Genomic DNA, 27,299 nt, shown 5'->3' with positions numbered 1-27,299 from the left:
CACCTCTGTGCGTCGAGGTTTAACGGCTCTTCTGGGCCTGCTGTGCTGTAACACTCAGAACAATGAACACACCGACACAATGACAGTGGGAGCAACAAACAGAACGGAACATGAGGAAAAGGGGGAGCAAATAAAAAGAAGGCTTAGGGTGGTAGGGAGGGAAGAGAAGAGAAGACAGAGCAGCAGGAAGTGCACCAGAGACGCAACCCTGGCTGTACTTTGTCCCTGTGTCACTTAAGATGGGATTCATTTCAATTTTTGCTTAAATCTTTGATGATAAAGCTGCTTTTTCTTTTTATCATCGAGAGAGGCGTTCAAAACTGCATAATTCATTCAATTGGATTAACAAATTGTCACACACATTAACATATGTATGTGCTAGCATGGAAGGCAAGGGGACAAGGCAATAAGGAGGAAGGACAGGACGGGTTCTACACGAGAGCCTTGGCCCGGCGCTGTGTGTGGAGAGCCCGCTGGCACCGAGGAGCCAACAGCTCTCCTGATTTAGGACAGGCCGGCTCCGCACTCCAAAACTTTGACTCCGAGTCAATCAAGGGGAGAATTATGAGGGCAAACTATGTGGTCAGGCCTTTTGCTGGGTTTTGGCAGCGCTTTGCAAGAATGCTCCCAGCTTGCATGTTTTTATTTGACAGGCTGCCAAAGCCAATACAGATGTTACCAAAGCCAGAAAGACGGGTGGGCAACGCGAAGGTGTTGATCGAATGAAAAGAATGAATCTCATCCTCCAGACAATAATGCCTCTCAATTCTCCTCGGTACCTTTATTTACACATCCTTTTCAATTCATCAATTTCTCTCTCTAATTTTTGCTTTTCAAAAAGGTCGAGCCTGCGGGACAGCGCATGCAGAGACGCGAGGTTACATGTCTTCAAAGCAGGTTAGTGGGCAGGAGAAAAAGAGGGACAGGTTGAGGGAGACCCAGTTGTTGCTTTTAGAAAGAGGATGGCACAAAAATGTGTGACTGTGAGAGGACCCTGGCAAACCCTTAAAGCACAGCAAAAAGAATAATAAGGTTCCATACCCATGAATTCAATTCTGAGAACCTCTGCCAGCGCAGAAAGTGGTCGTGAGAAAAGGAAAAGAGACAGACAGGGTCAGGTTTAGTGTCCACTCTGGAGCAGATATTTGATATTTGTGTCCTGTATAGGAACAGGGTTTAGGTTCATTAGTGCCGACATGTGTACTGTCCAGTAACGGACAGACACCGCTCTGTGACCCCCCCACATACGACAGAAAAACACAAACAAAGCTAAACGTGAGGTGGGAGAAAAGAATTGGAAAAAAAGAAAGAACACTAGACAGAATACAGGTTAACAGGCAGGAAAACGCATGCGGGGACGGACCGACGGACAAAGACAGCAAGACAAGAAGCCACATCACTTACTGCTATATTTAATAGACCTCATTTCTGGAGAACACAACAGTGGACAGAAACAGAAACAAAAGACACAAAAAAGCAAGAAAACAAAAGGTAAAAAGCAGTGAGTTACTGTCCAACAGAAAAACACCACAGTCGATGAGGCTGGAACAGCAGATGGGGGTGGGCGCTGGTTGGACTGCTGGCACCTGTGTGCCTCCGCATCGATTACAGCGTTACACCTCCTTTATAACACTGTCCAACTTCTGCTGCTTAAATCTCACGTCACCTTTCACATGATTTACAAAGAAATCATCCGGGCATTCGCAGGTTTTCTGTTTTTCCATGGCTTGGCATGCATTACTGGCTCGAAGGGACGGCCACATGGAAAAGTCACCCTCCTCCGTCCACCATAGACTGGAGGGCGCGGTTGTGCTCAACGGCAGGCAGGAACAAAGACGCTTTCAACCAAGTCAAAGAAAAATCACAGAGAAGCTGTAGAGGTCACACAGGCGTCAGCATGGAACCAGCAAGTTCCATTTGTGATTTCTCATGAAATAATACGCTCTTTAGATGATTATTCTGGCATCAATGTGAAAATTGCACCAACAGTAAAGCAAAGAAAGAAAACATGACAGGGAGCAACTGTCTTACCATAAATATCATTCCTCTGGGATTTTATATGTGTCTGATTAGTTGTGTCAGGACTGGCTGACTGGTTTCAGCGTCCACACGCCCCATTTGCATCCCTCTCATGTCAAGAAATAGTCTGACATTTTGGGGGGCGCTTTTACCCCACCGGTTATATGAAAATATTACATCTATGTCACCAAAGTGGTTGGCTTACCATTGTGATCCGATAGAGGGCGCCAACGAACACAGGCCGAAAGCAGCGTCGCTTTAATTTAACTCATTAATTCATAATTTTCTCATCTTTCAATAAAACCAAGATTAAATGTGTAACGCACAAATGTCAAACTATTCCTTGGAATAAATTAAACTGTGATGACAAACAAAGACATGACCCCTTTTTTGAGAATCAACCCGAGAACATTTCAAGGAGCGTTTAGTCACATGCCTTCGTGACAGACTCGATCAGATGATCCATGGATGCTCAGAGTCAAATATCAGGGTTATCAAGCAGACATAACCATGATTTAAATATAGATTTATAATGCCAAACACATTTTGACTGGGAATTTTTATTCCCAGTAACCCTTTCAGACAGAGTGGAGTATCTAGAAACTGGCTGTTGCTCAAAACAATGTCAGGGAAAATTGCATTGATGTCCATCTAAAGCTTTGATTTGCCAGCCACTGTCCAGCTCCAAAGAGTAAAATCAATGCACGACATTTTCTCCTTATTTATGAGAGAGCAACAGCACAGTGTTTGCACTTAATGTAATATAATGTCTTTTGCTTTTTTGCTGCCAGAAAGCTAAACACACCGATGAACCATCAACAGAGAGTTTAAAACTCATTCCACAAGCACCAGATTGTTGGTATTATCTGTGTTCAGTCTCTGTCTCCTCTGATTCTGCAGTTCTGTTTGCAGTTTACAACGTTCAGAAGATAAAGTCCTCCTTTTAGTCCACACGCGAAGATCTTTGTAATGTCTGAATACACGCAGAGGGAACATTGGGCGCTAATACAGGCATCCGTGTACGTTTTAGACATTATAAAAAAGAAAATTTAAGTGTAAATATTCTCTCTGGAGTAAAAGTATCGTCTCTCTGTGACCGGAGGAGAACCACAGAGGAAGCAGGGGAGACAGTGAGAGGAGGGGGTGGACACAAAGGCATGCTCTCTCTCTGTTTCACTCTCTCTCACACACACACACGCACGCACACACACCCCTCTGATGTAGCATGCAGCATCTCAGTGAGAAGACGATAGACAAGAGCAAATGGACATACTGTAGAAATCGGCCATGACGGAGTTTTGACAGCGGTCCCCCGTATAGTCATTGGGACACCTGATGGGGGAAAACAAGACACAATAGGGGGGAGGTTAAAGATACAGAGGGGAGAGGGGGGAGACAGGAGGAAGGGGAGAAAGAGAAGAACACAAAGAGAGGAGGGGAGGAGGAGGAGGGAGACACAAGAGAGCAGAGAGATGAGGGTTAATCCACCAACTACAGAGAAAGAGAGATGATCTGCATCACCACCATCATTATGACATCACTACTACGGTTCGGACCAAGTCCCAGTCACCACGGTTACCGGATGGTGCTGCGGGTAGTAGGGGGTGTCAAATGTACCCTGACCTTCAACTGCTCACACACCCACCCACACACACGCACATCCACACATGTTACCTCATTGCTGTAATGACCTCTGATATATTGCACTGGTGTTTTAGCCTCTGACCAGAAGCACATTAAACAGAATGGTGATGGTGACGTAACTGAGGGATGGCGGAGAGACGCACGTATCTATGCCGAGGCAACGCCACGCCACACCCAGGCAAGTCCCAGCATTGTCAATGGCCAGATATGAAAACAGCGGGATGAGCGCGTAGGACGCACAAACTGTAAACATCTTTCACAAGACAGAAATGTTATGAATGATGCGACAGTTTGACAGCACCAGTGCCACTGCAGCCCACTAGATGATGCTCTGAGGCCTTCAGAAGACAAACTGACAAAGGTTATAGAACATAAACATTGGGTTTCATGAAATCGGGTCTATTTTTCTTTTTCTGTGCCGATTAAGAAGAAAATTTGACAATGTTTTAGATGACTAATATTGCAGTTTTCACCCATTCTGACCATGTATGTGTACTCCACATTAAAAGCAATACTAAATTGGAAGTGCATTTTTGTCATTTGCACATGCACACACACCCACAGACACACACTTAGAGACACACACACCTAACCCCACCCGTCGCTCTATATTTTCTTGTTTTGCAGAATTTTAACACGACCGTTGACAGAGCATTGGTGTTAGCATTAGCATTAGCATCTACGGTTTTCCTGGACAACTGCACTGGTCGAGGGGGTGAAGTATTTTGTGTCTGTATATGAATGTGAATCATGATGCGATTCACATTCTGACATCAACAGGAGGAGTAAATGAAGGCGAGGGTCAGTGCTGGCGGAGGTTTGCACTACTGGGCTCACACCAGTACTGAAGAAGGTTTCTTACTGCTTCGGCGACAAGTGATGAGGATACATCCTCCAACTGCTGCAGAGCTCTTTAAAATCTAAAAAGCCATTAATTGTTTGATGTTTTATTTTGCACGGACAGCAATAATTGATTCGGTAATATATTTATTACCACAGCCGCGCAGCTTTTGATGCAGTCTGATGAAATACAAGCCTGAATCGAGCGGCGACTTTAGGATTGGGTCTAGTCGACGCCAGTTCTCTCATTTGACGCACACACACACACACACACACCGTTGCATACATCCTCATGCATATTACGCCTACACAACTGATCGGATATCCTTTTCTTCTCTTTCTCCCCACGGAACAGACAACTAGCATCGAATCGTGTACGGCAAAAATCCTCAGAAGAGCCCACTCAGCACCTTCCCATAGGGTTATAAATAGAGCAGAGCGAGAGACAAAGATATGGGGGCCTGTGCAGAACCACAGCCTATACTGTATATCATTTCATTTGTCCTTTGCACTCCCTTTCTAATTCCTTCTCTTCTCTTTTCTTATCTTCATGTGCTTACTCTCTCCATTTTTCCGGACTCTCCCGCTCTGCCAGCCACTGGCCGGCCCAGGCGAGGACACCTCCCATTGCTCTGACCATCTGACCATCCATTGTTGCATGCGGAACGCCAACCCTCAGCAAAGATGGGACCTTGGTTCACCATCATTCGGGCAAGTTTGTATGTTTTCTCTCTTTAACCAAAGTGCTTTTCCCTATATGCTTTCCTCCACCCTATTGACTCCATCTTGCTGTCCAGCCTTATTTCGCCCCCCAGGGAAACGTTGTTTCACAAACCAGCCTGCCAATACAAGCCTAAATTTCAACTTCTGCTTCCTCCCTTGACCTCACACAGCACAGATTTGTTGCTGCTGTGCAGTCTGGAGAGCGTCTGTATCTCAAAAGTGAACAAACCGCGCTGACAGTCTACAGACAGCACTTATTTACGTGCCGTTATCCCCTGGTGCAAACAGACAGGTCAACAAAGCATGACAAAGGTGAGGAGATACACTATCTGTAAACTGCTGTCCAAGTCTCTTCAAATATATAGTTTGTCTGCGTAATATACCATTACAGGGTGTAAAACCCTGCACAGGGGATAAATTACTACTCTCTGTACGTAGTACCTTATAATGTCCTGTCAGCAGCACATATTCATCTGATTTATTCTTCAGCAACAACTGAAAAATTATGCCTCGTAAGAGATAAAAGAGAAAAGAGCGAGTAAAGAAAGCACCATAGATAGATGTGGAAATCCAGAAACAAAGTGTCTGAGGATATAGGCACGAGGCTCGAGCAGACACAGGCGATTGCACAGGAAGAATATCAGGAACAAAGTGCCAGATCATGCACGACTGTACACGCCATCTGTTATCTGCACTGTCAGGGGAAGTGTTTGTTACACATCTACAAAATGACCCACTATGTATGGCGAGCTGGGAATGAAAGATTACAAGCTAGTCTTCAGAAAAATATGAATTTCACAAAGTAAACAAGGCGTTTTGCTGCCCTGAGCTTACAGCTGTTCTCAGACACTGCGCTAAAGCAAAGCCAATTTTAATCACCAACGCAACAGTTTAAGACCATAAAAGCGCAGTTAAAAATGACACCGTCTATAAAAAGTCTTCATTGGACGATTTCCCCTTTTATTGCCTTTTTAAAAATAGAATCACAATCAAGGAATTTTAAAAAAAAAAGCTTTTTAACTTTGAGTTAGAGTGAAAATAGAACTGACGTCAGCCGGTCTAAAATATACTGTAAACTCTAAATAACCCTGTTTGAAGCAGCTGAAGTTGCAGCCACTCAGAGTCACCCCACATGCTGCGAAACTGAGTTGTCCTCAGGTCAGTGAAGGTGTCCCAGCATAAAGGCACGCTTGAGAGGAGGGTCCAGCTCGGGGAAAGCATCATTTATTTACATCTGGAACAAGCTGGAACATGGTTACATTCCTGATTCTGTTGTTCTGCAGCAATAATGAAGGATTCTGTCTCTTCCAACACAATCACAGCTCATAGTGGAGGTGTTAATAATACTGCTGTGATTCAATAAGTGAGTAACCAAGTTACTCCTAATTATACCACAACCTCTTAAGGTACACAGCATTTATTCCTACACTGGACAAAACAAAGGGACGGCTCTGTTTCCATCCATCCATCCATCCATCCATCCATCCATCCATCCATCCATCCATCCATCCATCCATCCATCCATCCATCCACCCACCCACCCATCCATCCATCCATCCATCCATCCACCCATCCATCCATCCATCCATCCATCCATCCACCCATCCATCCATCCATCCACCCACCCATCCACTCACCCATCCATCCATCCATCCATCCATCCATCCATCCATCCATCCATCCATCCATCCACCCACCCATCCATCCATCCATCCATCATCCATCCATCCATCCATCCTTCCATCATCCATCCATCCATCCATCCATCCATCCACCCATCATCCATCCATCCATCCATCCATCCATCCACCTATCCATCATCCATCCATCATCCATCCATCCATCCATCCACCTATCCATCATCCATCCACCCACCCACCCACCCATCCATCCACCCACCCACCCACCCATCCATCCATCCATCCATCCATCCATCCATCCACCCATCCACCCATCCATCCATCCATCCATCCATCATCCATCCATCCATCCATCCATCCATCCATCCATCCATCCATCCATCCACCCACCAAATGTCAGTAAATGCCAGTGCAGCTGTGCACTACGTAATCTAAAGAAGCCCAGGATCTGTGTCATGTGGTCTCTCTCTGCACACACACTCACACACACATCCTTGGTTTAAAACACACAGTGAGTGGGCTGCAGGTGCACGTATGCATGAGCAGAAGACAATGACCAGTGAGAGGAAGAAGAGACACCCAAGACCACAGTGATGCCAGCAGAACAACCAACTTACTTGCAAGACGGCTGGTTAATACCATGTATGAAGTAACAGTCTCCTCCGTTGACACAGTAGGTCTTCTCCGAGTCGTTGCAGCGCCTCGCGTGGCTCACGCCTGAAGACGGGGTGGTGGTGGTGGTCACTACAGGAGGACAGTGGAGACGGAAGGTGAACGTGGTGGCAGGCAGGAATCACCGCACGCCAGAGCCAAACGCCGCCACAGGCCTGCATCACCTACTTCCTCAACGGTAAAGTGGCAACATTCTGTAGTCTTTGTGTTCCCTATGTTTTGGGAAGGCGTCGGTCACGTTCCTACACTCAATGCAGCGCTCCGGCTCACAGCTTTTGTGAATGGAAGCAGTGACGCTCACTTTGACACACCAGCTCTTAAAATCAATCCCTCGCCTTCCAAACGCCCAACTATTTCAGGTTTATTTCTCTGGAACGTGTTGGGTGATGGTCCCCGTGCTGTCGCTCCTGTCGCTGACGTGGGACGATGACAATATAATAATAACAATAATATCAAGAGGAAGAGAACAAGAATCATATGTTTCTTGTGCATCTCTACAGTGAAATATATTAAGGCACAATAAAACTTTAATTTTGCTGGTACTTTTATTTTGAAACTGGAGTGGAAGACAGACAGATAGATAGATAGATAGATAGATAGATAGATAGATAGATAGATAGATAGATAGATAGTAGATAGATAGATAGATAGATAGATAGATAGATAGATAGATAGATAGATAGATAGATAGATAGATAGATAGATCGATGTTGATGTGTTGTTGCTCACAAATCTGCACGCTGATTATACTAGTAGCATTTTCTTGTCCTATGGAATTTTCAGCCACGCAGGTGTAGTTGCCAGAGTCTTCCACACGAACACGACTGATCTGCACCTTTGAGTTTTTTCTTCAGAGAAGAAAGAAAATGAAAGAGAGAGAGAGAGAGTAATTAACAGTGGTTGAACAACTGTTCAGTGTGACCAGAAGAGCAGAATTAGCATCAAGTTGCCGCCGCAGGTTAAATTCCAAGTGGCTGCATTTTCTTTAGACTGATCTCCTGTTTCTCAATGATAAGAGAGTATTGGATTTCTTCTCCCAGCTAACTCAGGCATGGAGAGAACCTCCAAAGAAAGAACTTGCTAGATCCTCCACAGGAGGCACCTCTGCTGCCCTCCAAACCATTGTTCTACTCTCACTAGTACTGGAAAATCCCATTATAAAGAAAAACCACAAGTTATGGTAATGATAAGAACCTTAGTTTTCCTCTTTTTCAATCCACTTTTACAGTTAAGTTGTCCCAGACAAGCATTTTTGCATGAAGGATCAGTTCCTACAAGCACAGAGTGTGTCTGAAATGAAAGGTTCTCCCATCCAGGCGCACAGATTCAGTCTAAGAGACTCACTTGTTGGTCTTTATTTTGAGGTCTCTGCCTTTCTGGAGCTCGTGTCCATCTTTGTACCAGCGAAAAGAAGGACTGGGATTCCCCGATGCCTCGCACTTCAAGTAAAGCTTGTCCCCTTCGATCAGAGACTGGCCTCGCATCAGCCGGAGCTTCGGAGCAGAAGCTGGACAGAGAGGGAGAGAAAAGAGACAGTCAGAGTCGCGTCCCATCAGGCCTGCCTGTGTCTCCGGCCGTGCACGCTCAGGAGGAACTAATGAAAATCTACGAGCTCGGCTTGATGTCGGGGTCAGAGGTCGCAGGCCAAAGTTCTTCTGCTGTCAAGGCTGGAATCAATATTAATTTCAACACAGGTGCGTTTTTCATTCATGTTTTACAGCGATGGGCCACAGAGGTTCACACTCTTTTCTGTGGCATTATTAGGATATTAGAGGAACAAACACGCCGATCCTGGGAAAGATATCAGGAAGATGCAGATCCAGACGGAAAATCTCCGCATCACAGTGTTTCTAAGTGTCTGAACAAGGGTTTAACGCCAAAGGTGCAGAGAAGAGTTGTCAGGAGAGGACGGAGTCTTTTCTAGTAGCTGCTAAAATTACACACCTCAACTTTATCCACGCGTGTTGGATGGCGAGGAGGACCTCTGAGAAGTACCATCCAAGAAGCCTGCAGTTATGTAAGTAGGATTTAAGGAGGATTTTTTTTTTAGACTCATAACAGAACAAGCAGCACATCTTTAAATCCAGTTCTCACATTTTGAGGGATTTAGGCTGTCACAGACTCGACAAACGCCGCCGCTTGATTCCTCCTCGCGCTGAAGTAAATCTCAACATCAGCATGCCCTCCCGCTCATTCCGCCTTCGTAGCCCCCCCCCTCCCCCGTCTGCTAATGATTTACGCCGCGGCGCCGTCGCTCTCACGGCCGTACCTTACTTGCAGCGATTTACCTGCTATTTTGGTAATGATGAATAATCGCAAACACGTTTGCACACCGGAGCTGGAAGACTGAACCTTCCTCTTGGCTCCTGCTCAGGTTTTCTGCTGATTTGTGTGAGGCGCCTGCCCTTTTCCTTAAGCTGTCGCCGTTTCATAATTCTGCATTCAAAAGCATTTCGCCCCATTTTGGCCAACTGTGTTAAGGTGAGTGAAGGAGCCGTGTCTTTAATTAGTCTCTTCATCCCTTTATCCACCCTTGACTCAAAATTAGCGTGTAATGACAAACGTCTAGCGTGTTTGACACTGACCCGGACATTTCTTAAAACATTTAAGCGAGTATATCAGCAAATCTTTTTTTGGCACTCGGTCCGACTTCAGATTGGGACGTCAGTCTGAACCTCGTGCAGCACAATGTACAGTCAACATTTAATATAGATGCAGGAGGACGCATGCGGAGGTCACATGACCGAGCCAGCTCATCTGAGCAGGCCCTCGCTGCCACGCAATGAGGGAATCATGGGAACTCTAATCGAATAAGCATGTAGCGGATGTGGAAAAACGATTTCATTGAGGGTGGGGACACTTTAGGCCAATTCCAACAGTACTGACATTTACACACACAATGACTAAATACCTCGGTGAATAATAATCTTTGTGTTGCACTTTTCAAAAGAGACATTTAAAAAGTGCCGCGCAGTCGGCCCCATGCAGTAGAAACAGTCAACAGCAAATTAGCTAAAAATGTCACCCAAACAAAACAAAGAAGCTACAACTAATACAAAGGAGTCAACGGGTCTCGGTAGATTCAACAGAAGCTATCAGTCTGGTTCATGATCAGCAACCGAGGTGCACGTTAGTTAACATACATGTGTCGTTTCGTTAAAAAGGCACCAGCGGCTGCTAAAGAAGCCCTCCGGCGGCTGAAACCAGGGGGTTCCGCTAAAATGTGTGTGGGAGAAAAGATGATGAGGAGCTAAAATGAAATTTAGGCCTCAGCAGATTTTCCAAAGCCTGGCCAAGCGCACACGCACATGTTGAGATTAAGACACACGAGAGGCAAAAGAGAGGACGTCTATTGCGTCCATTCATCCCGTCCTACATAACCGTCCATCTATAATCAATCTAGCAAACTACCTGTTCTACTTTGTTCGGTATAATTGTCTCACATCAATCCTGCTAAAAGATGATGGACAGCTTATATGCTGCTGTGAAGCTGGAAAATAAATGACTTGTTGGAACCGTAATGTCGGCTATGTGTTAATATGGGATATATTCATGGTGTGGTTAGGTAATAAAGAATATGAAACACCAATCAATGATCAATCACCCTCAATCATGTGGAAATGATTCAAAATTTCCTGACCAAATCGCATTTTTTTGGTGTTAAAATAAACGATGGCATGTTTGGAGTGCAGGAGCGAACAGTTCCATGAAGAGCCCAACATGCTGGAAAGAGAAAGGGTGTGTGGGGGTGGGGGGGTAAACCCTTAAACACTGAAGTCAGATTTCCAGCCTCCAAGCAGGACGCGCTCCCATTCTGAAGTTAACGTGGTTAGTGTCAGTTTGATCAGCAGCAGATCTTCCTCAGGCAAATACATACAGGAAGGAAACGAGGGATATATATAGCAAAATGAGCAGTAGCATCATAAGCCATAATCATGTAATCAGATTGAACTGGGATGGACGCTGACTACTGGTCAGCTTGTTAATAATGTTTTCTGGGGATTTGTCCTTTATCAGGGTCAAAGGTTAAAGGAAATACAATTAAGCCATTGAATTTTTCTTTTTTAAGGTGAAAGTGACCGGAGTTCTCCTGAAGAACAGATGAGACTGGTCTCCTTCTGCACCTACAACATGTTACTGTAACAATACAAGTCTTTACTAACAGGGTTCCGCTCATATTACCAGTCCTGCAAATGACTGGACTCATGACATCATTAGTCTGATTCAGGCCTGTTTACAAGATTCGCCTTCAGGCAGAACAGCAGCCACAAGGCCCAGGAGCTGAACTGGGAACACCAGAAGGAGCACTTCAGATTTCACGGATTTAACCGTTTGGCTGACTGATGTTCCTGAGTATTCAAGATTCAGGATGTTTGACGATCACACGAATCATGTTGGGATGTTTGTTAACCAAAAAGGATGAGGGAATAAATGAAAATGTAATATTCACCTTTAAAACTAGAGTGTAATAATTTGTGACTCAGCTCAAAGATGATCGATCCTACATGATCCTGCTGTGAACATTCCCATCCTGATGAAGACAGCAGAGCCTCTGGAATGGTTTGTTGTAGTTCCCAGTATCTTGTATGGTTTAAATGGTTCATATGGTTGGAAGCTATAAAACATACAGAGTGTTGCTGTTGCCCTAATGATGATGAAGAGTTCACCATTAAGTCTTACAGCTATTCCCAGATGTAAAAACATCATTATTATAGAGGCTAGAGCAAAACCTACAAAAGCTGGGTGGCAACAAAAGTGATTTCTAGTTAAGATGAGAGGTTAGATAGATAGATAGATAGATAGATAGATAGATAGATAGATAGATAGATAGATAGATAGATAGATAGATAGATAGATAGATAGATAGATAGATAGATAGATAGATAGATAGATAGATAGATAGATAGATAGATAGATAGATAGATAGATAGATAGATAGATAGATAGATAGATAGATAGATAGATAGATGCAAGCTTTATTTGGGCTAATTATGCAACTCCAATCTTTACAGCTCTGTGTGTGTGTGTGTGTGTGTGTGTGTGTGTGTGTGTGCGTGTGTGCGTGTGTGTGCGTGTGTGTGTGTGTGTGTGTGTGTGCATTGTAAGTTGCTGATCCAAGCCTTCTGTATCTCTGAGCTCTGGGAGAACTCTTTAGTGAGAGCGCAGAGATGTTGGGGGAGGGGGAAGCACAAATGGACAGTGGTGTCGGACCAATAAGCTGGGACTGGTCTGGTCCACTGGCCAATTGTAAGTGACCAGCGCACGTCCATCAAGAGGTCCTTCTTTCAAGGTCAGCTGATGCGCTCTCTCTCTCTCTCTCTCTCTCTCGCTCTCTCGCTCTCTTTCCTTTTTCTATTTCAATGCAGACATCAACAAAATCCTTCAAATCTTGATCCAGCAAGAATCAATGAGATGAAAATGAAACTCTTCATGTGAGGAAGCTCAGCGACAGTAGACCAGCAACATACCTGCACACGCTGCCTGTCTCACTTGTTAAATGTGTGTGCGTGTTCATGTATAAAAGAGAAGCTCCTTCTATCTGATTCTCCGATCAGGGTGATTTCTGCAGCGCACAGCTGTCACCATGGAAACCAGGGAGGGAGCAGAAGACAGAGAAAGGGAGAGAGTTAGCATGTAAAAGCAGATAGGAAGAGGGAAACAAGAGAGGAACTGTGGGAAGGGGGAAGGCAGAATCTGACCAGAGCTTGTTGAATGAGAGCGGCTGAAGCAGACGTTCACGCTGTAGCACACTACAAACCTCCGCAGAGCAGCAGCAGCAGCCCGGCACATGTCTGACGGCGTGTGTGTCACGATATACAGCACCTGACAGTGTGTGTGTGTGCGTGTGTGTGTGTGTGTGTGTGTGTGTGTGTGCATGTGCCTGAGATTTAAGAAAGTCTGCGTGTACGTAGAGTCTATGCATGGCTGCACAAGTGACACGCACTAACCTGACCTTGTCCCTCATCTCTGGTGACAGACAGACAGACAGACAGACAGACAGACAGACAGACAGACAGACAGACAGACAGATATTGAATATCTTGCAGGCAGAAAAGTGGAGAAAAACTGTTCTTTCATTCTCTTCTCCTCTTTTTCTTGTCTTTCTCAGGGTTGGGAGTCATATGCAGGTCACCTGATGCCGCACCTGTCCTCCATTTCTCTCTTTCCTTTTCTCCCACTGACCCAGAGCTTTCTCTTCTTTCACACTTGCTTTTCTCTCCCTCTTTTTCGTGTTTTTCTTCCATTATGCTCCCTCGGCTCTCCCTCGTCTGGCTTTGCTCTTCCACCCAACTCCTCCACTATTCCTCACTTCTCATCTCTCCCACCAAGGTACCATAATGCCCCCCCCCCCCACACACACACACACACACCATTAACTGCAGACTCTTGATAAGGGGATTGGAACATTGATCACATCCATGAAGAGCTAAAGATTGTGCAGGAGGACGATGTCCCACTGCCCTTTTGGGAGACCAAACAAAGACACAAAGACGCCCCACTGCAGCTTTGAAAGTCAAAGCAAAGTTGGAAAGACATATTTCCCGGGGTGTAGCCCCATGGGTCCTTTCCTCAGTCCTGGTTATTTGTCCTTGCTTCGGGGTCCGTGATTGGAAAGAATCTTAAATAACGCAGGATGGGTGCACACGAACATTGTACATGTGAGATGCCGAACGCGTCATTTATGGCTAAACATACTGGTGAAACGCTGGTAAACAGCAAATAATTAGCATTCATTGGAAAAAAGAAGGGAAATCACTCTGAAGTCGTTCCAGTGGTGGATGTAGGAGAAGGATTTGCTTTTGTTTGAACTTCCGAGAAATCTTTATCTTTTCCTCCAATCTTAATCTCTAAAATCTTTGTATGTTTTATTATGAATGTGACTACAGCTGATCCTCAGACTTTGGTCTTGGATGTGGAAAGTTCTGCTGTTTGGGAGCAGCGTTGCAGCTGATACTGGTCCTGCGGCAGCGACCTGCTGCTGTCTCATTCACACAGTGTTAGAGCTTCATTTGAGATGCCTGATTCTCCGCTGGGTCACTGTTTACACTGTGATTATGAACAAGCCGCACGTCCACATCACACCAATCTCAACTGTTTACGGTGCCCCCGGCAACAGACCAGACAGTTCTGGTTTTGGCAGAAAGACATTTCTTACTTTAAGATTTGATGATCCAAATTTGACACGTGTGGTAGCTAACAGATGTAGAATTTCCACATGACTAGCAATACAACTGTATTGAATAAAAGCACAAAAATCCCAGCGTTGTTCTTTGAATGGTTTGTTAACCATGAAAAAAAAGTTGATTTAGATGTATGATTGAATTGTCTCACAGACTTGGCAGCTTCTCTAATTTGAGGACACTGGAAAACTCAGTTAAACTCCTTTAAACTCCAGCTGTTATGTTTATTGTTTCAACAATAGCGGCGTCACATTAGTGTATTTGGCCCATGTGATAGGAAAAAGTTAATTCTGGGTGTTCTGGACTGGTAGTGCTGCCTTTATTGTTCCGTGACACGTCTTGTACTTGGTAAAATGGGCAGTTAACCCAAATAAACCCATGGTCTACCAGAGGAATCCGTCAGGCTTGTATAAGCCACCATGTGACTTTGCTTGTGATGCTGAAGGCGTCAGCGTGGCGTCAGCATCAAAAATAGAGAGGCCTCTACTATCAAACAGGGTTTGTGTTTGTTTGGGATTATACGTACCAGTAACGTCCCATAAGAGACTCAACCTGAGTGTGTTGCTCTGACATGAAAGCGCTGCTTTCACTTACATCAATGGGTTTTGGAACTCTTTCATTTCGGTACCTGCCTCCCTCGTGCTGGTGCAGCCTGGGACCGAGCCCGCTCCCCTGGTCACCAGCACCAACACCAGTGCTGCAGCAGACTCTCTGCCTTAAACTAGCGAGTGTGAGGAGCTGAGAGACGAACATTCAAGGTGGAGACTGAGGAAAGCGGGACTGTTGCTCTTAAGATCAGCAGCAGAATCAAGAAAACGGGCCAACCCTCCATACAGCGCTGAAAACATGTTTATTTAGCTCCAAGAGCCCAAAGACAACTCTAACTGTGATAGTTGCACACCTGCAGGTGCGTTCCATGGCCCTCGCTTCTGCTTTGTTTTAGTCACGGTTGTATTTTTTCAAACAACTGGACATTCATGTCCACTTCCCACTTTTAATTTGGTCAGTTTATTTTGAATATATGGTGTAAAAAATACAATTTTATAACAGCTTAATAACCTATGAAATGACATTTTATTTCACTGCACTCTCTACTCCCCACCAGTGGGGGCAGCCGTGAGTCCAGCTAACATTCCTTCAGGACATCAAGCTCTATTTTCTCAAATCAGATGCTCGCACACAAGCAGAGATACAAGATAGACCTTTTATCAAGCACATTATAGTCCAAAGATAACATCCAGAGTGGCGCAGGAGCACATCTGGAAGACAGATGAAGATATTCCAGCCGTCACCATCAAAGAGCTCAACATAGAAAGATAAAGATAGCGCACCTTTGTGTGCTAAAGATAGCATTCTTCCACAATCTAGGAGACATCTGACCCCCCCCCCCCCACCCCCAGGTCCCACCCCCAGGTCCGAAACACATCTAAAAGATACTGTAAAAACTTAATATTTAAGTCTACGTAAACGGATTCTGCGGTGATGTCATCGGATCCGGGACAGAAAGAGAGCATCTGCCAACAGCTTCTTGTCTAAAACACACAATTTATTGATGCACCGTGGAGGGCGCGTGCAGCCGCAGCCGCAGCCGCATCCATGCGTGGCTGCCGCGTGCGGCTCATTTGCATGCGGGTCCGTGCGCGTCTCCGCCTGCATGTAATGTAAATGGAGTTCCTCATTCACAAACTCAGCCATGTGCTGCCGGGTGGGTCCCTTTAAGAGGAACGTGTCACTTTTTACTCAGGCTGGATGTTGGAAAATAGGAGTGCTGATACATTATTCACAAGCAAGGACACACACACTTACACACACATACACACGTAAAGGACACGCACGTAAGTTAGGCGGCAGTTTTCTGCTCAGGTAATGCACGTGTCAGTGAGCAGAGATGATCAGCCTAATGTCAGCCATGCACACTAAAGTAAAAACGGGTCCTATACGTCTGAGTGTAGATTCACACAGGCAACAGAGGGGAGGAATCCTCTGCCTTCTGTTATTCAGTGTACATAATTTATAGCAGCCCCACATCTCCCAGCTAATGACAGCACACTGGGGCATCTGCAGCGCGGCACAACAACAACAGCTACAGCTAACCGGCATGGCTGTGAGCATGTGTGTGTGTGTGTGTGTGTGGTGTGTGTGTGGTGTGTGCGTTTGAGGGTGAAAACGGACAGTGAGACAGTAGGGAGAAGAAGAATGGGAGGGAAAATCACACAGTGGTGTCTGAAATAGACACAGATAACACAACAAAGAGGGAAATAGAATGGGACAGACAAGTGAGGGATAACACGCACACACACACACACACACAAATGTGTGCACACTTGATAATTCACTGATTAACAATAAAAGTTATACCTGATTCTCCCTGGATGCATTTCCTGCCATATATTATGCATTTAATTCAAACCCTGTGAGCTAATTTTGACCTCTTTTCATTTGTGTGGATTCATCATTTCAGGCTCGTGCTCGGTCAAGATATGGAGCCGCTGCAATTTGAAGTTGGAGCCGCGATTTAAGGCTATTTGGGTTGGTGCAAGAATGAATCCTTAACAGAAAGTCAATACATATGAAGAAGGGAAAAGTAAAAAAGAAAAATTTGATTGGAAAATCAAAACGTTGCTTTACGATACAGGGAGTCATCTCATTCCCAATATTAGGGGCTGTAAAACCACGAGTTTGAGTTCCAGGCTACAGAGGTGAGGCCAACTCACTGAGGTCGGTTCTCTGAGGATTTCGTACACCACAAAAAAGCGCGTTAATGCTTATTTTATCTGCGGTCTAAAATAGATTGCTAAAAATATCCCACGCTGGACCTTTGCGAAACAAAGTAAAGCAGCACAGCTACTTTGCTCCTGTTGGGGCAGCTGTGACTGCGGCAGGAGCAGCGTCGGGTGGGCGCAGCCTTCAGCTTCAAAGTTAAAAAAGACTCTGTCATTTACGGTTCAGAAGTTGCGCAACACTTCGCGAACTGACATTTTCTCCTGCACCATCCCCGGGTTAGAGACGCTTCAAAAAAAAAGGCTTCACGCGGGAGATTCCTGCACACGAGGCTTCCCAGATCGCGCGTCTCCAACACGTCTGATTCCCGTCTTGTGCCCTTGTCAGCGGAAGCAAGAGCCTAAAGGAAGCAATAATAGCCTGGATTCACGTGGATTAGCGAAGCCACGTCAAGGGTGTGGCCTTTGCATTGCTTCTCCTTGCAAAGATGCTTTCAACGTTCCGCTTCAGACGGAGAAGGGGGAAAAAAAACCCATGGAGGATTATGGTGTTGGATTTGGAGATCACTGCCTCAGCGGCTCTGCCCTCCAGCTGCTGCTCGCACTGATGCTGAGAGGCCGTGCCAACGTCACGCCGCACCTGAGAGACCTGCTGAACATACGTGCACGCACAGCTCCCAACGCACAGGTCAGGACGCACGCAGCCCTGGGTTTAGCCTGGTCCCTGAGCTCTGAAGGGCGCTGGTTGACCGTACTGGCAGCAGCACCCCGCTGGGCTCTTTTTGGACTACATCTTATTGACAAATGTATATTTGGGATGGCCGAGAACCCAGCTTGATTCACACCAAAAATAACGCCTCGCCGTCGACGGCCTTTATTTTTAGCCATGTTAAACGATGGAGTGACTGTTGTGCTGTCACTCCGGAGGAGGTGCAACAAAGGGACCTGCTATTTTTAGAAGTTACAGTGCGAATTACTGTGGCGTCTATTTGTGATTTCAAAAGTGAAGGCCCCTCCCTCTCCCTTCCTTTGTCTCCTCTCCGTGCGTCTGACTGACAGGAAGGCAGGCGCACGCCGAACCACACGCTCCAGCGAGCAACAGATACAGCATTGGTGACACCATGTTTGGGCATCAGATAAAGTTATTTTAGGAAGCAACTGTCGATGAACGGCAACGATCAGAAGACCACATTAGGCTCTGGAACACCTGCGTGCAAACTAGAATCGGTTTGGTAGTTTTGGGTGTGGACAATCCTCCCGGTCTAAGAGATAAAACTCCAACCGCGTCTGATCCAGCGCCCTGATGGACGCTACGGTGGCTCCCACCCAGCATGGAAGGGCTTCACAAGAACAAGGCATGTTTCGGAGTTACAGCCAAACTTTCACTTCCATGGGCAGATGGGAGCCCAGTCAGTATCACCATCAACGAGGGGGGGGACAACTTCCAGAGTCACCGGATTTACTTTTGGTGGGTTATTAGAAAGAAAGCATTCAGAAAATCAACACAGCTTCAGGGGTTGACAGATGAGGACTAGTCTTTGGTCGAGGTAGGTTAGTATCAGAGTGACGGGAGGGAAGTGGGGAAGGAAAAGAGATGAGGATCCAAATGGAACCTCATCGTGGCCGGTCAAACATGGAGGAGACGGTGTTGGAACAGGAACATGGACGATGCACAGAACCAGCTCACTGCTGACGTGACTGCTGACAGAAGTGAATTCTAGCTGGTGTAGATCTAGAACTCTAGAACTCGGGGGGGGGGGGGATACATCTGTAAAAGGTGAAAAGTGTGAGGACAGTCAGAGGATCTCCAGCCGTGGGGCTTACATTTTTACATGTACAACGTTGCGGAAGGATCATTTAAAAAAAATGACGTGAAGTTTCACGGACAGAATCTAGAACTGGAACAAGTGATGGACAACAAACAGATGCTCCCGACCGATTGAGTGGACGGTGCGTAAACGCTCCCCGCTCCATTGAACGATACGTGCTCCTGCCAGGTTCAAAGGTTTGGCTCGTCTTGGCAGGAAAAGGAAGCGGCGAGCGCTTTTCACTGGGAGAACATGTGACAGCGTTGAGATGGAGTCGCTCTCTCCTACGGAACATTTGTTTCCGCTGTGCACACGCTCAGGTCTGCCTGGGTCTGATTCTGCTCGCATAACTTGATAACTTCAAACCAGAGGAAGGTAAATAACCTTTTTGAGGCCATCAGCCTTCATCAATGAACCAGAATAGTGATTTACAGTCCATTTAACCTGAGTGTAGAAGCCCCTGATCAGGTTAGAAAAGACAAACTTTCCAAGATTAGAACATCTCCACCTGTGCTTTAATCAGATTCTGGTAATAATAAACCCATTCAGGTTCCACAGAAACGCAGTGGTCTCCCCACAGACTTTGAAGCGCTTGGCGTTAAAATCCAAATATTGCTGACAATGACCAAAAGTGAGTCCAAAAGAGCAGGTGGACGGTGGAGACCTGCAGACAGATGTGATCTGCTTCCACCTTCTCCAGACTCTCACTGCAGCATCTGATGGCATTTTCAGGAAACACTATTCAACACATCTGCTACTTTAGAGCCGGCCTGACCTCAGGACAGCGTTCCTGCCTCTGAAGCCCACTATGAACGCGCGCGCGCGCACGCACGCACGCTCACACACACACACACTGGCTTGGTCTGTTACTAAAAGGTGTTTGTGCAGGTCCTTCATGCAACATAGATGTGATCAAGATGTGCAACTGCCTCTTTCCGCACGTACGCACGTGACCACACATGCAGTTGCTGCATGCCACACACGCGCACGCACGCACAGAGCGCTCCTTTCTCGTTTCAGTACAGGTGACCAGGTTATGGAGGCTTGTGGTATCAGCTGCGCGCGTGAACGCACACTTACATTGCTATAGAATGGGCGCGCACGCGCAGCCTCTCAGCGGTGACTGTCTCCTTACATCACCATGGCAGCTACAGTGGCCCTTATAGTGCGCTGTGAGTGTATGGCAGGTAGAAAAAAAAGCCTTAAACTTACCGCAGTCCTCGCACAACACTCTCTCCACATCCTTCTTCAGCTCGGGCTCGCTGGCGTCCACGGGGGCGTACGAAGCCTTGAACACCAGGGGTTCGGTGGTAGGGTCCATGAAAAAGATATATTTGTGGTCCTTCTCCACGGTGGTGCACGGGGCCTCGGAGCCGAAGTCCCCGACGGTCACGAGCTGCTCCCTCTCGAGGCCGCCGCTGTTGACGGGCCACACATCCAGCACTTTGACATTCACACTGTAGGGCTCCCGAGAGGAGACGTTCTCGGGGGAGGAGCGCACCTCGCCCTCGATGACCACGGCTGATCGGTACGCCTGGTCCTGGAGGGAGTTAAGACTCGGGGCGTAACAAGCAAAGGAGACCCCGATGACCAGCATGGAGAAATGCACTGGATCAAGCCTCATGCCGTCAGCCTATGCTGTGCTGCAGTGCTGCTGGGCGGCGGAGCGAGCTGGAAGAGAGGGACGGCGGCGAACGGGCTCCGGCAGAGCAGGCAGGGCAGAGCGGCAGACCTTTTGGAAGTGTCCATGCCATCTGGGTCTGCCGCTGCTTTCCCCATACGGCTGCTGGCCTCGGATGGAGGGACACACCAGCCTAGAAACCGGAAACGGCCCACTTCTGCATGCTTAAAAATGTGATTGCTGCATTCTCCTTCACCAACCACCCTCCCCCCGTTATCTCCCCTTTTCCTGAAAGGCAAAACAACGCTCGTAAATTAGCCTCCTCCTGAATCCAGAGCTGAAATCTCTCTCTCCTTCTCTCTCTCTATCTCTCTCTCCAGCTAATAGGCTAGCATCGCATGGGTGGGCGCATTGCCTCTCTGAAAAGAAAAAAGCATCTTGCGCGTACAGAGGGGAACCACTACAAACTATATCCTCTCCACGCCCGCACGCATGCGATCTCGCCCCTTTTTCTCCAATTAATTTGATCGTCCGACGATTTCAAGTCCAAAATCGGCTTCTTCGGTAGAAAAGGAGAGGAAGGGAGAAAGCAGGAAAGCAGACGCGCAGAGAGAGGCGGCAGCGGCGGTTATCCTGACAGGCGATGCAACAGTGGTGCGCACCTTCCAGTCGCGTCCCCTGCCCCCTTCTTCAAACGCCAGCGGCTGACGCGAGAAAACATCACCGGCCTGGTCACTCCGGGTCGGCTCGCCGCGTCCTGCGCAAAGGCTCTAATGACCCGGGCACCCACCGGCACACACCGACACTGACCCAGCCAGCGTGTCTGCGTGGGGGAGGAAGAGGAATCGGGCGAGCGGCGAACAGTCGCAGCGCGGAGAGCGTCGGGAGCCAAGCCCACTGTGGGTCTCCAGTCAGAAGACCAATGCACGGAGAGGCTACAGGCGACTGCTGGACACACTGCGGGCATGTGTTGCGATGACTAACGCTGCGAAATTCTCTCAATGGATCCGTCAGCGTGGCGAGGGGAGAGTTTAACTTCCCGTTCTCGGCTCACTGCGGGAGCAGCTCAAATCAAACATTCACAACGAGCCCTTTTAACCCCCCCCACAACACCCCCCTTCCTATAGTTTCTGCAAATCACTAATATTACAATAAGTGTGCACGAAACATGAGCTCAGACACTAAACTTTAACATCCGTCCAAGTGTGTTTCCGCATATCAGCTGTTTCATCCAAAGCTGCTACGGGAATGTTTCAACAATTAAAAAATAGAAGCTTTGCCCATATTTTACGGTGACCACGAGTGTCTCCTCCTCCCCCCGCCAACTCCATATCCACCAGACCATTCATAAGATTCCTTTTCCCTCCCTCCGAGGAGCCGGGCGTCCTTCACTAGAGGTCAGAGACCCCCCCTGATGTCCACGATGAGAGCAAAAAGGGTCAAATAAAATATCAGAAGGGTGACATGTCAATGGCGCCAGGATGACTGGGGCCATGAGGATGCGTAAGAGCCATTTTATTCCGGCAGGAAGCGTGCACGTCGGGGCACCATTCCCCCCATTTGCGTGTCACGCCAGGGACCGGCCTCTGTCCATGGTGCTGAAAGCTTTGACAGCTCGAAAGCGCAACGGCCCAGTCACGTGGTGCATCCACAGACGGAGGTGTGAGGAGATGATAATAGCATAGAAGAAGCTCCAGAGTCGCTGGGTCCTGGATAACAACCCGTGCAGGAAATAAAAGTGACTTTTAAAATAAATAAAATGAAAATGGAAGATTTTAATGTAATCTTACCCGATTCAATACATCGGAGAAGGCAGGATAAGAAACTAAAACTGCGGTGCTGAGTGACGCGGAATGATGCCCGTTCCGAGTCATCCTAACGGACCGCTTTCCGTGATCACACGGGGTTTTTAAGTTCTAACTTTACCTTTTTCTGTTCCGACCCTCTGTTTCCCCACCGTTCGCTGCCTGGCATCCATTCGAACCCTCACAGAAACATTACACCTCGCTCACTGGTTGTAGATTCGGACTTTTATTGTCATCCGGACATACAGGTGTGACTTTTGACAGCGTTCGGAACACTTTCCCCCTCACATCACGCAGAATGTGTCCGTTTCCCAACGTTGTCGAATGTTGCGGTCTTGAACGCAGCCCACTCGGCGCTACAGTAGCACTAAGGTCTTTTATTTTTTCTATCCTCTTGTCTTTCCTCTTCTCGCGATAGAGCGGCGGAATGGTTCGATGGGTAGTTGAGGTTCCAGCAGGCAGAGGGATCCGACGGAAGGTAACGCAGGGAGGCAGCATCATGGCGGACAGAGACAGTGGCAGTGACCACGGAGGACCCACCGGAGGCCCCGGCTCGCTGCCCGCGGGCGCGATGGGTGCCATGTCCCGGCTGCAGCACGATACCGAAGAGCTGGCTTCAAAACGCGTCGACATTCAGAACAAACGCTTCTACATAGACGTGAAGCAGAATGTTAAAGGCCGCTTCCTAAAGATAGCCGAGGTCGGCGCTGGTGGAAATAAGAGCCGCCTCACTCTCTCTATGTCGGTTGCCGTGGAGTTCCGCGATTATCTTGGGGATTTTATCGAGCATTACGCTCAGCTGGGCCCGACCAACCCGGACATTGTGCAGGATGAGCCCCGGCGGGCACTCAAGAGCGAATTCCTTGTGCGCGAAAATCGGAAATATTACATGGATCTGAAAGAGAACCAGAGGGGGCGGTTCCTGAGGATCCGGCAGACCGTTAATCGGGGCCCCGGATTGGGAAGCGCGCAAGGCCAGACCATCGCTCTGCCGGCCCAGGGTCTCATCGAATTCCGCGACGCTTTGGCCAAACTCATCGACGACTACGGGGTGGACGAGGAGCCGGCGGAGCTGCCGGAGGGCACCTCGTTCACCGTCGACAACAAGCGCTTCTTCTTTGACGTCGGCTCCAACAAGTACGGGGTCTTCATGCGGGTCAGCGAGGTGAAGCCCACGTACCGGAACTCCATCACGGTTCCGTGCAAAGTGTGGTCCAGATTCGGCAACACCTTCTGCAAGTACGCAGAGGAGATGAAGAAGATCCATGAGAGGAGTAGAGAGAAGCGGGCCTCTGAACTGCTACCTGAGGGCTCGCACGGCGAAGAGGACTGACGGGAAGGGGGGGGGCAGGCAGGAGGGGAAAGAAACTGAACAGCAAGAGATTCTTAACTGTAAAATAAAATGAGAAATTTCTAAGGGAATCACCCCCCACACAACCTCCACAGACATGGCAGAAGCTGCTGCCCCCCCCTCGCTCATTTTACTGGATGTCACCCCCACTTACCACCCATGTAACAGTAAGCCGCTGCTATCAAGGACTGAAACTGTAAGATAAGAACTGTTTTCCTATTTGATTTCCGTGATAATGAACAGAGTATTCATATCTCTATTTAAAAAAGGAAAAAAAACCCTGATTTTGCACAGTCAAAGCTATTTCGACAAAAAGAAAGGAGTTTAAAAGTTCTAAAAGTGGGTACATGCTAAGATTTAAGGGAGCGTGAAGGCAGAGTCTATCCTATTGTGTAAAAATACAGTCTTTATGTAGAAGAAATATTTGACATCAGCACAAGGAAAATATATTATAAACTCTATGAAACCAAAATCTGCTCAGATGTATAGTTTATTATGAAGGTACGCAGAATAAATATGGACTAATTCTGAAGTGTATTATTGCAGCAGGGCGGGCTCGCAGACCTCTGCCGGCAGGCGCGGAGCTGCACGTCTGCTGCCGGCCTTCACGGCGGCCTGCGAGGCTAACCGCGGCGTTTCTGTCATCTCACCTCCAAAACGTCGCCGCCCCAAAAGTCTTGTACGCCTGTACGCACACCTCCCCCCCCCCTGTCCCCCGTCCCCGAGCTACTTCAGCGAAACATCCGCTCTGTCGCGCCCTCTTCGTATATAAACCGAAATGAGAAAAGTGCTAACTTAGACGTACTGATTATGATTTTGTGAATCAGCAGTGGAAAAAAACAAAGAAAAAAAACAAACAAACAAACGAATCCTTATTAAGACGCCCACGTTTTCTGTGGGCTACGTTTCTTCTCGCTGTTACTGTTGTTTGTTTGTTCCTCTTTTGGGGGGGGGGGTTAGCATGGAAGGAAAAGGTCAAGAAGGCAAAGATGGGTATTTAAAGACAAAAAGACTTGTCGGTGCAGCGAGGCAGCGGAACGCATCCTCTCTGACGTCATTACGACCTGTGCCTTAAACACTCCGCTGGGTTCCGTGTTCTCACCTGGAGGGTCTGGACGTTTTCATGTGCCAGTGAGGAGGCTAAAGCACGCCAGGGCCCGGGGATTTGCAGGGCGGGTGCCCGGAGCACAGGTGGCAATAAGGATGGTCTGAGCACCACCTTCAGAAACCTTAAACAGAGTTTTGCAAAGATGGGGGGGGTTTGTTGTGGCACCTTATAGGGCGGAAACCCCTCGCAGCCACTTAGTGATGTGTCTCTTTGGAAGGATAGCACAGCCACAGCTCTGGGTCGGACCCCCAGCAAACCCCTCCCCTTCCCCCCGTGGAGAGCGAGCTGGAGACCTTAAGATTGGCCTCGCCCTCCGTAGGCGCCATCGCGCACCATCAAACCAACCGTTGGCCAGTGATTCAGAGCTGGGGCGAACCTGGCAGGCGCGTCAGCTGGTCACATGTCTTCAGTCTGGGGTGGAGGCCTGTGGGTGCTGGGTGTATCTACTGTATCTCTTTGTGGTGCTACAGCCCCTTTAATTGCTCCACAGGGGGCCTCACCGCTCAAAATGTGTCACTTTTACTCTTCATTTTGTTGTTTTTCTTCGAAAACTTTGGTCCAAAATGTGTCAGATTTCTCCCCCTCCCAGGAAGAGAGGTCTGACGGATGTAGAGCTCGTAACGTTAGTGTGCAATATTGTGTACGTGCCAGGGGTGGCGCTGTATCACATGTATAGACTTAAAAAAAAAAAAGACAAAAAAATGTACAGGCTATGTGATCCGTAGATATTTGAAAGCATGATGAGGTTAATGCGTTTGCATTATATTTCCAAAATGTGAAGTAAATGTTCTCAGCACTTGCTCAAAGTGAAAAAAAAAAAGTGAGGCGTGTTTCCTGTCACCTTGTGTAAACCAGTAGGCTGCCTTGATCATGTTCAGTGCACGTAGACTAGTTGGGTGTTCTTGTCTGGATAATATATCATATCAGAAACCCGCGTCCCCCCCTTTCCCCTTCGCCGTGCGTATGCTAACACATTTGCGGCGGCCGCCCCCTGACCCGGTGTTGGCCCTGGCTAACGCTAACCTCGAACAGCGCTTGGGGTCCCGATGCGGATCAGCCCGCCAGCTTCCTTTGAAGCCGAGTGTTGATTCGGGCCTTCTTGGAGTGCTGCGTCACCCCCGACTCCGCGGACTATGGAGGTCTTATCTTGTTAAAGCTGATAAAGTAGCTACTGGCAGGGACGCTGGCTCGCTGGTGCCAGACTGGAGTTTTCCCAAGCACACGCGGGCTTACGCGGTATAAGAGCTTCAGCTCTTTAGTCCAGCAGGCGATCTGTGTTTGGCTGGTCGTGCCTGCGGCGGGCGGGACAAGGTCGTGCGTCTCTAAACCGTCCACACGCGCCCGGTTCTGTCCCAGTGGGGTCAGGGGGGCTTCCGGGCCTACCCTGACCTTCTGACCCAGCCGGGCGACTGATCAGAGGCTTCTTTGGTGCAGAGGCAGGAAGCGTTGATGAAATCAAGCGTTTCTGTTCGTCGCGCACGAGCGCCGCCACCACGTGCGTTTACCTGTAACCCCCCCACCCCCCACCCCCAAAACGGCCCTTCTCAAGACTGGAAATACAGAACTGGCGTTCTCCTGTCGACTGTGGCTCAGTCGGGCAGGAAGCGATTCAGCCGTGAAACATTTGCACTTTTAAAGTCACAACTTGTGTCACACGATCGGCGCCGAGTGACCTCGCGCGCGCGCGCCGTAGGTTCACGCCCCCTCGCTGTCCTGCGGCGGTCGTACAAGGGTGACGATGCACTGGCGTCGCCATGGCAACTTGTAGTTCTAATGATCGTGCATTTCACTGTTAATAACACGGTGTTCACTGTTGTTTTCGTTGTTCATTTAGCAGCAGGTGGTTGTTCCTTACACACATTCCGTGCCTGAACGCGACGCAGGCGTGCAGAAATCTTTAAAAAAAAAACCGGAAATAGTGGAAGCGCGACGTTCCCTTCGTTGTCCCTGGTTTACAGAAATGTGCTGTGCCAATATTTATCCTGCTGATTGGTTAATGAAGCGAAGGGAAACCCGCGCAACAATCAGCCTGCGGAGACGCAGGTGCCGCATCTGTCGGACCACTTTCTGGTTCAGCGTCGTGCGTCGAGCCCCCCCAGCGCGCCTCGTGGCCGCGCTCAAATGTGAACCAGCCACAACAACAACAACAACAACAACAACAACAACA

At 47.8% G+C, this 27,299-nt stretch overlaps 2 protein-coding genes and 1 long non-coding RNA gene across 9 annotated transcripts in view; 2 read left to right on the top strand and 1 right to left on the bottom strand.

Annotated features, from left to right (window-relative positions):
• The window catches only part of nrg2b (neuregulin 2b), a 29,652-nt gene extending 7,456 nt beyond the window's left edge, over positions 1–22,196 (bottom strand). Inside the window, exons 1-7 of one of the 5 annotated variants that reach the window (XM_029847169.1) lie at positions 20,460–22,196; positions 8,883–9,045; positions 8,268–8,386; positions 7,484–7,610; positions 3,293–3,351; positions 1,405–1,428; positions 1,042–1,065 (exon numbers count right to left, since the gene is read on the bottom strand). In XM_029847169.1, coding sequence (XP_029703029.1) covers positions 1,042–1,065; positions 1,405–1,428; positions 3,293–3,351; positions 7,484–7,610; positions 8,268–8,386; positions 8,883–9,045; positions 20,460–20,871 — 928 coding nt within the window. In that variant the 5' untranslated portion in view covers positions 20,872–22,196. The remainder of the gene's footprint in view (positions 1–1,041; positions 1,066–1,404; positions 1,429–3,292; positions 3,352–7,483; positions 7,611–8,267; positions 8,387–8,882; positions 9,046–20,459) is intronic. The other 4 variants (XM_029847164.1, XM_029847166.1, XM_029847165.1 and 1 more) reach the window with 4 other exon arrangements.
• On the top strand, positions 7,496–11,983 carry LOC115252329 (uncharacterized). Of its 3 annotated transcripts, XR_003890749.1 has the most exons (5): positions 7,579–7,716; positions 9,008–9,232; positions 9,303–9,837; positions 9,913–10,019; positions 11,608–11,983. It is a non-coding gene; the product is annotated as an uncharacterized lncRNA (long non-coding RNA). The 3 variants fall into 3 exon arrangements; XR_003890748.1 differs by lacking the exon at positions 9,913–10,019 and having other exon boundaries at positions 7,496–7,716; positions 8,903–9,232; positions 9,303–9,555; XR_003890747.1 differs by lacking the exon at positions 9,913–10,019 and having other exon boundaries at positions 7,503–7,716; positions 9,303–9,555.
• Positions 22,197–22,883: 687 nt separating the features above from the next.
• Positions 22,884–24,857, top strand: purab (purine-rich element binding protein Ab). Its single transcript, XM_003970130.3, has one exon. The coding sequence runs from the start codon at positions 23,101–23,103 to the stop codon at positions 24,004–24,006; it is 906 nt and encodes a 301-aa protein (XP_003970179.2). The 5' UTR covers positions 22,884–23,100; the 3' UTR covers positions 24,007–24,857.
• Positions 24,858–27,299: the final 2,442 nt, after the last annotated feature.

The sequence above is a fragment of the Takifugu rubripes genome, chromosome 14 (genome assembly GCF_901000725.2).
Source record: "Takifugu rubripes chromosome 14, fTakRub1.2, whole genome shotgun sequence".
Taxonomy (NCBI): domain Eukaryota; kingdom Metazoa; phylum Chordata; class Actinopteri; order Tetraodontiformes; family Tetraodontidae; genus Takifugu; species Takifugu rubripes.
Note: the sequence above shows the minus strand (reverse complement) of the source record. Positions and strands in the feature narration are given on the sequence as shown.

What these genes read in the sequence shown, in the direction of transcription:
- purab (XM_003970130.3), top strand. Translation starts at nt 23,101, where the DNA reads ATGGTTCGATGGGTAGTTGAGGTTCCAGCAGGCAGAGGGATCCGACGG.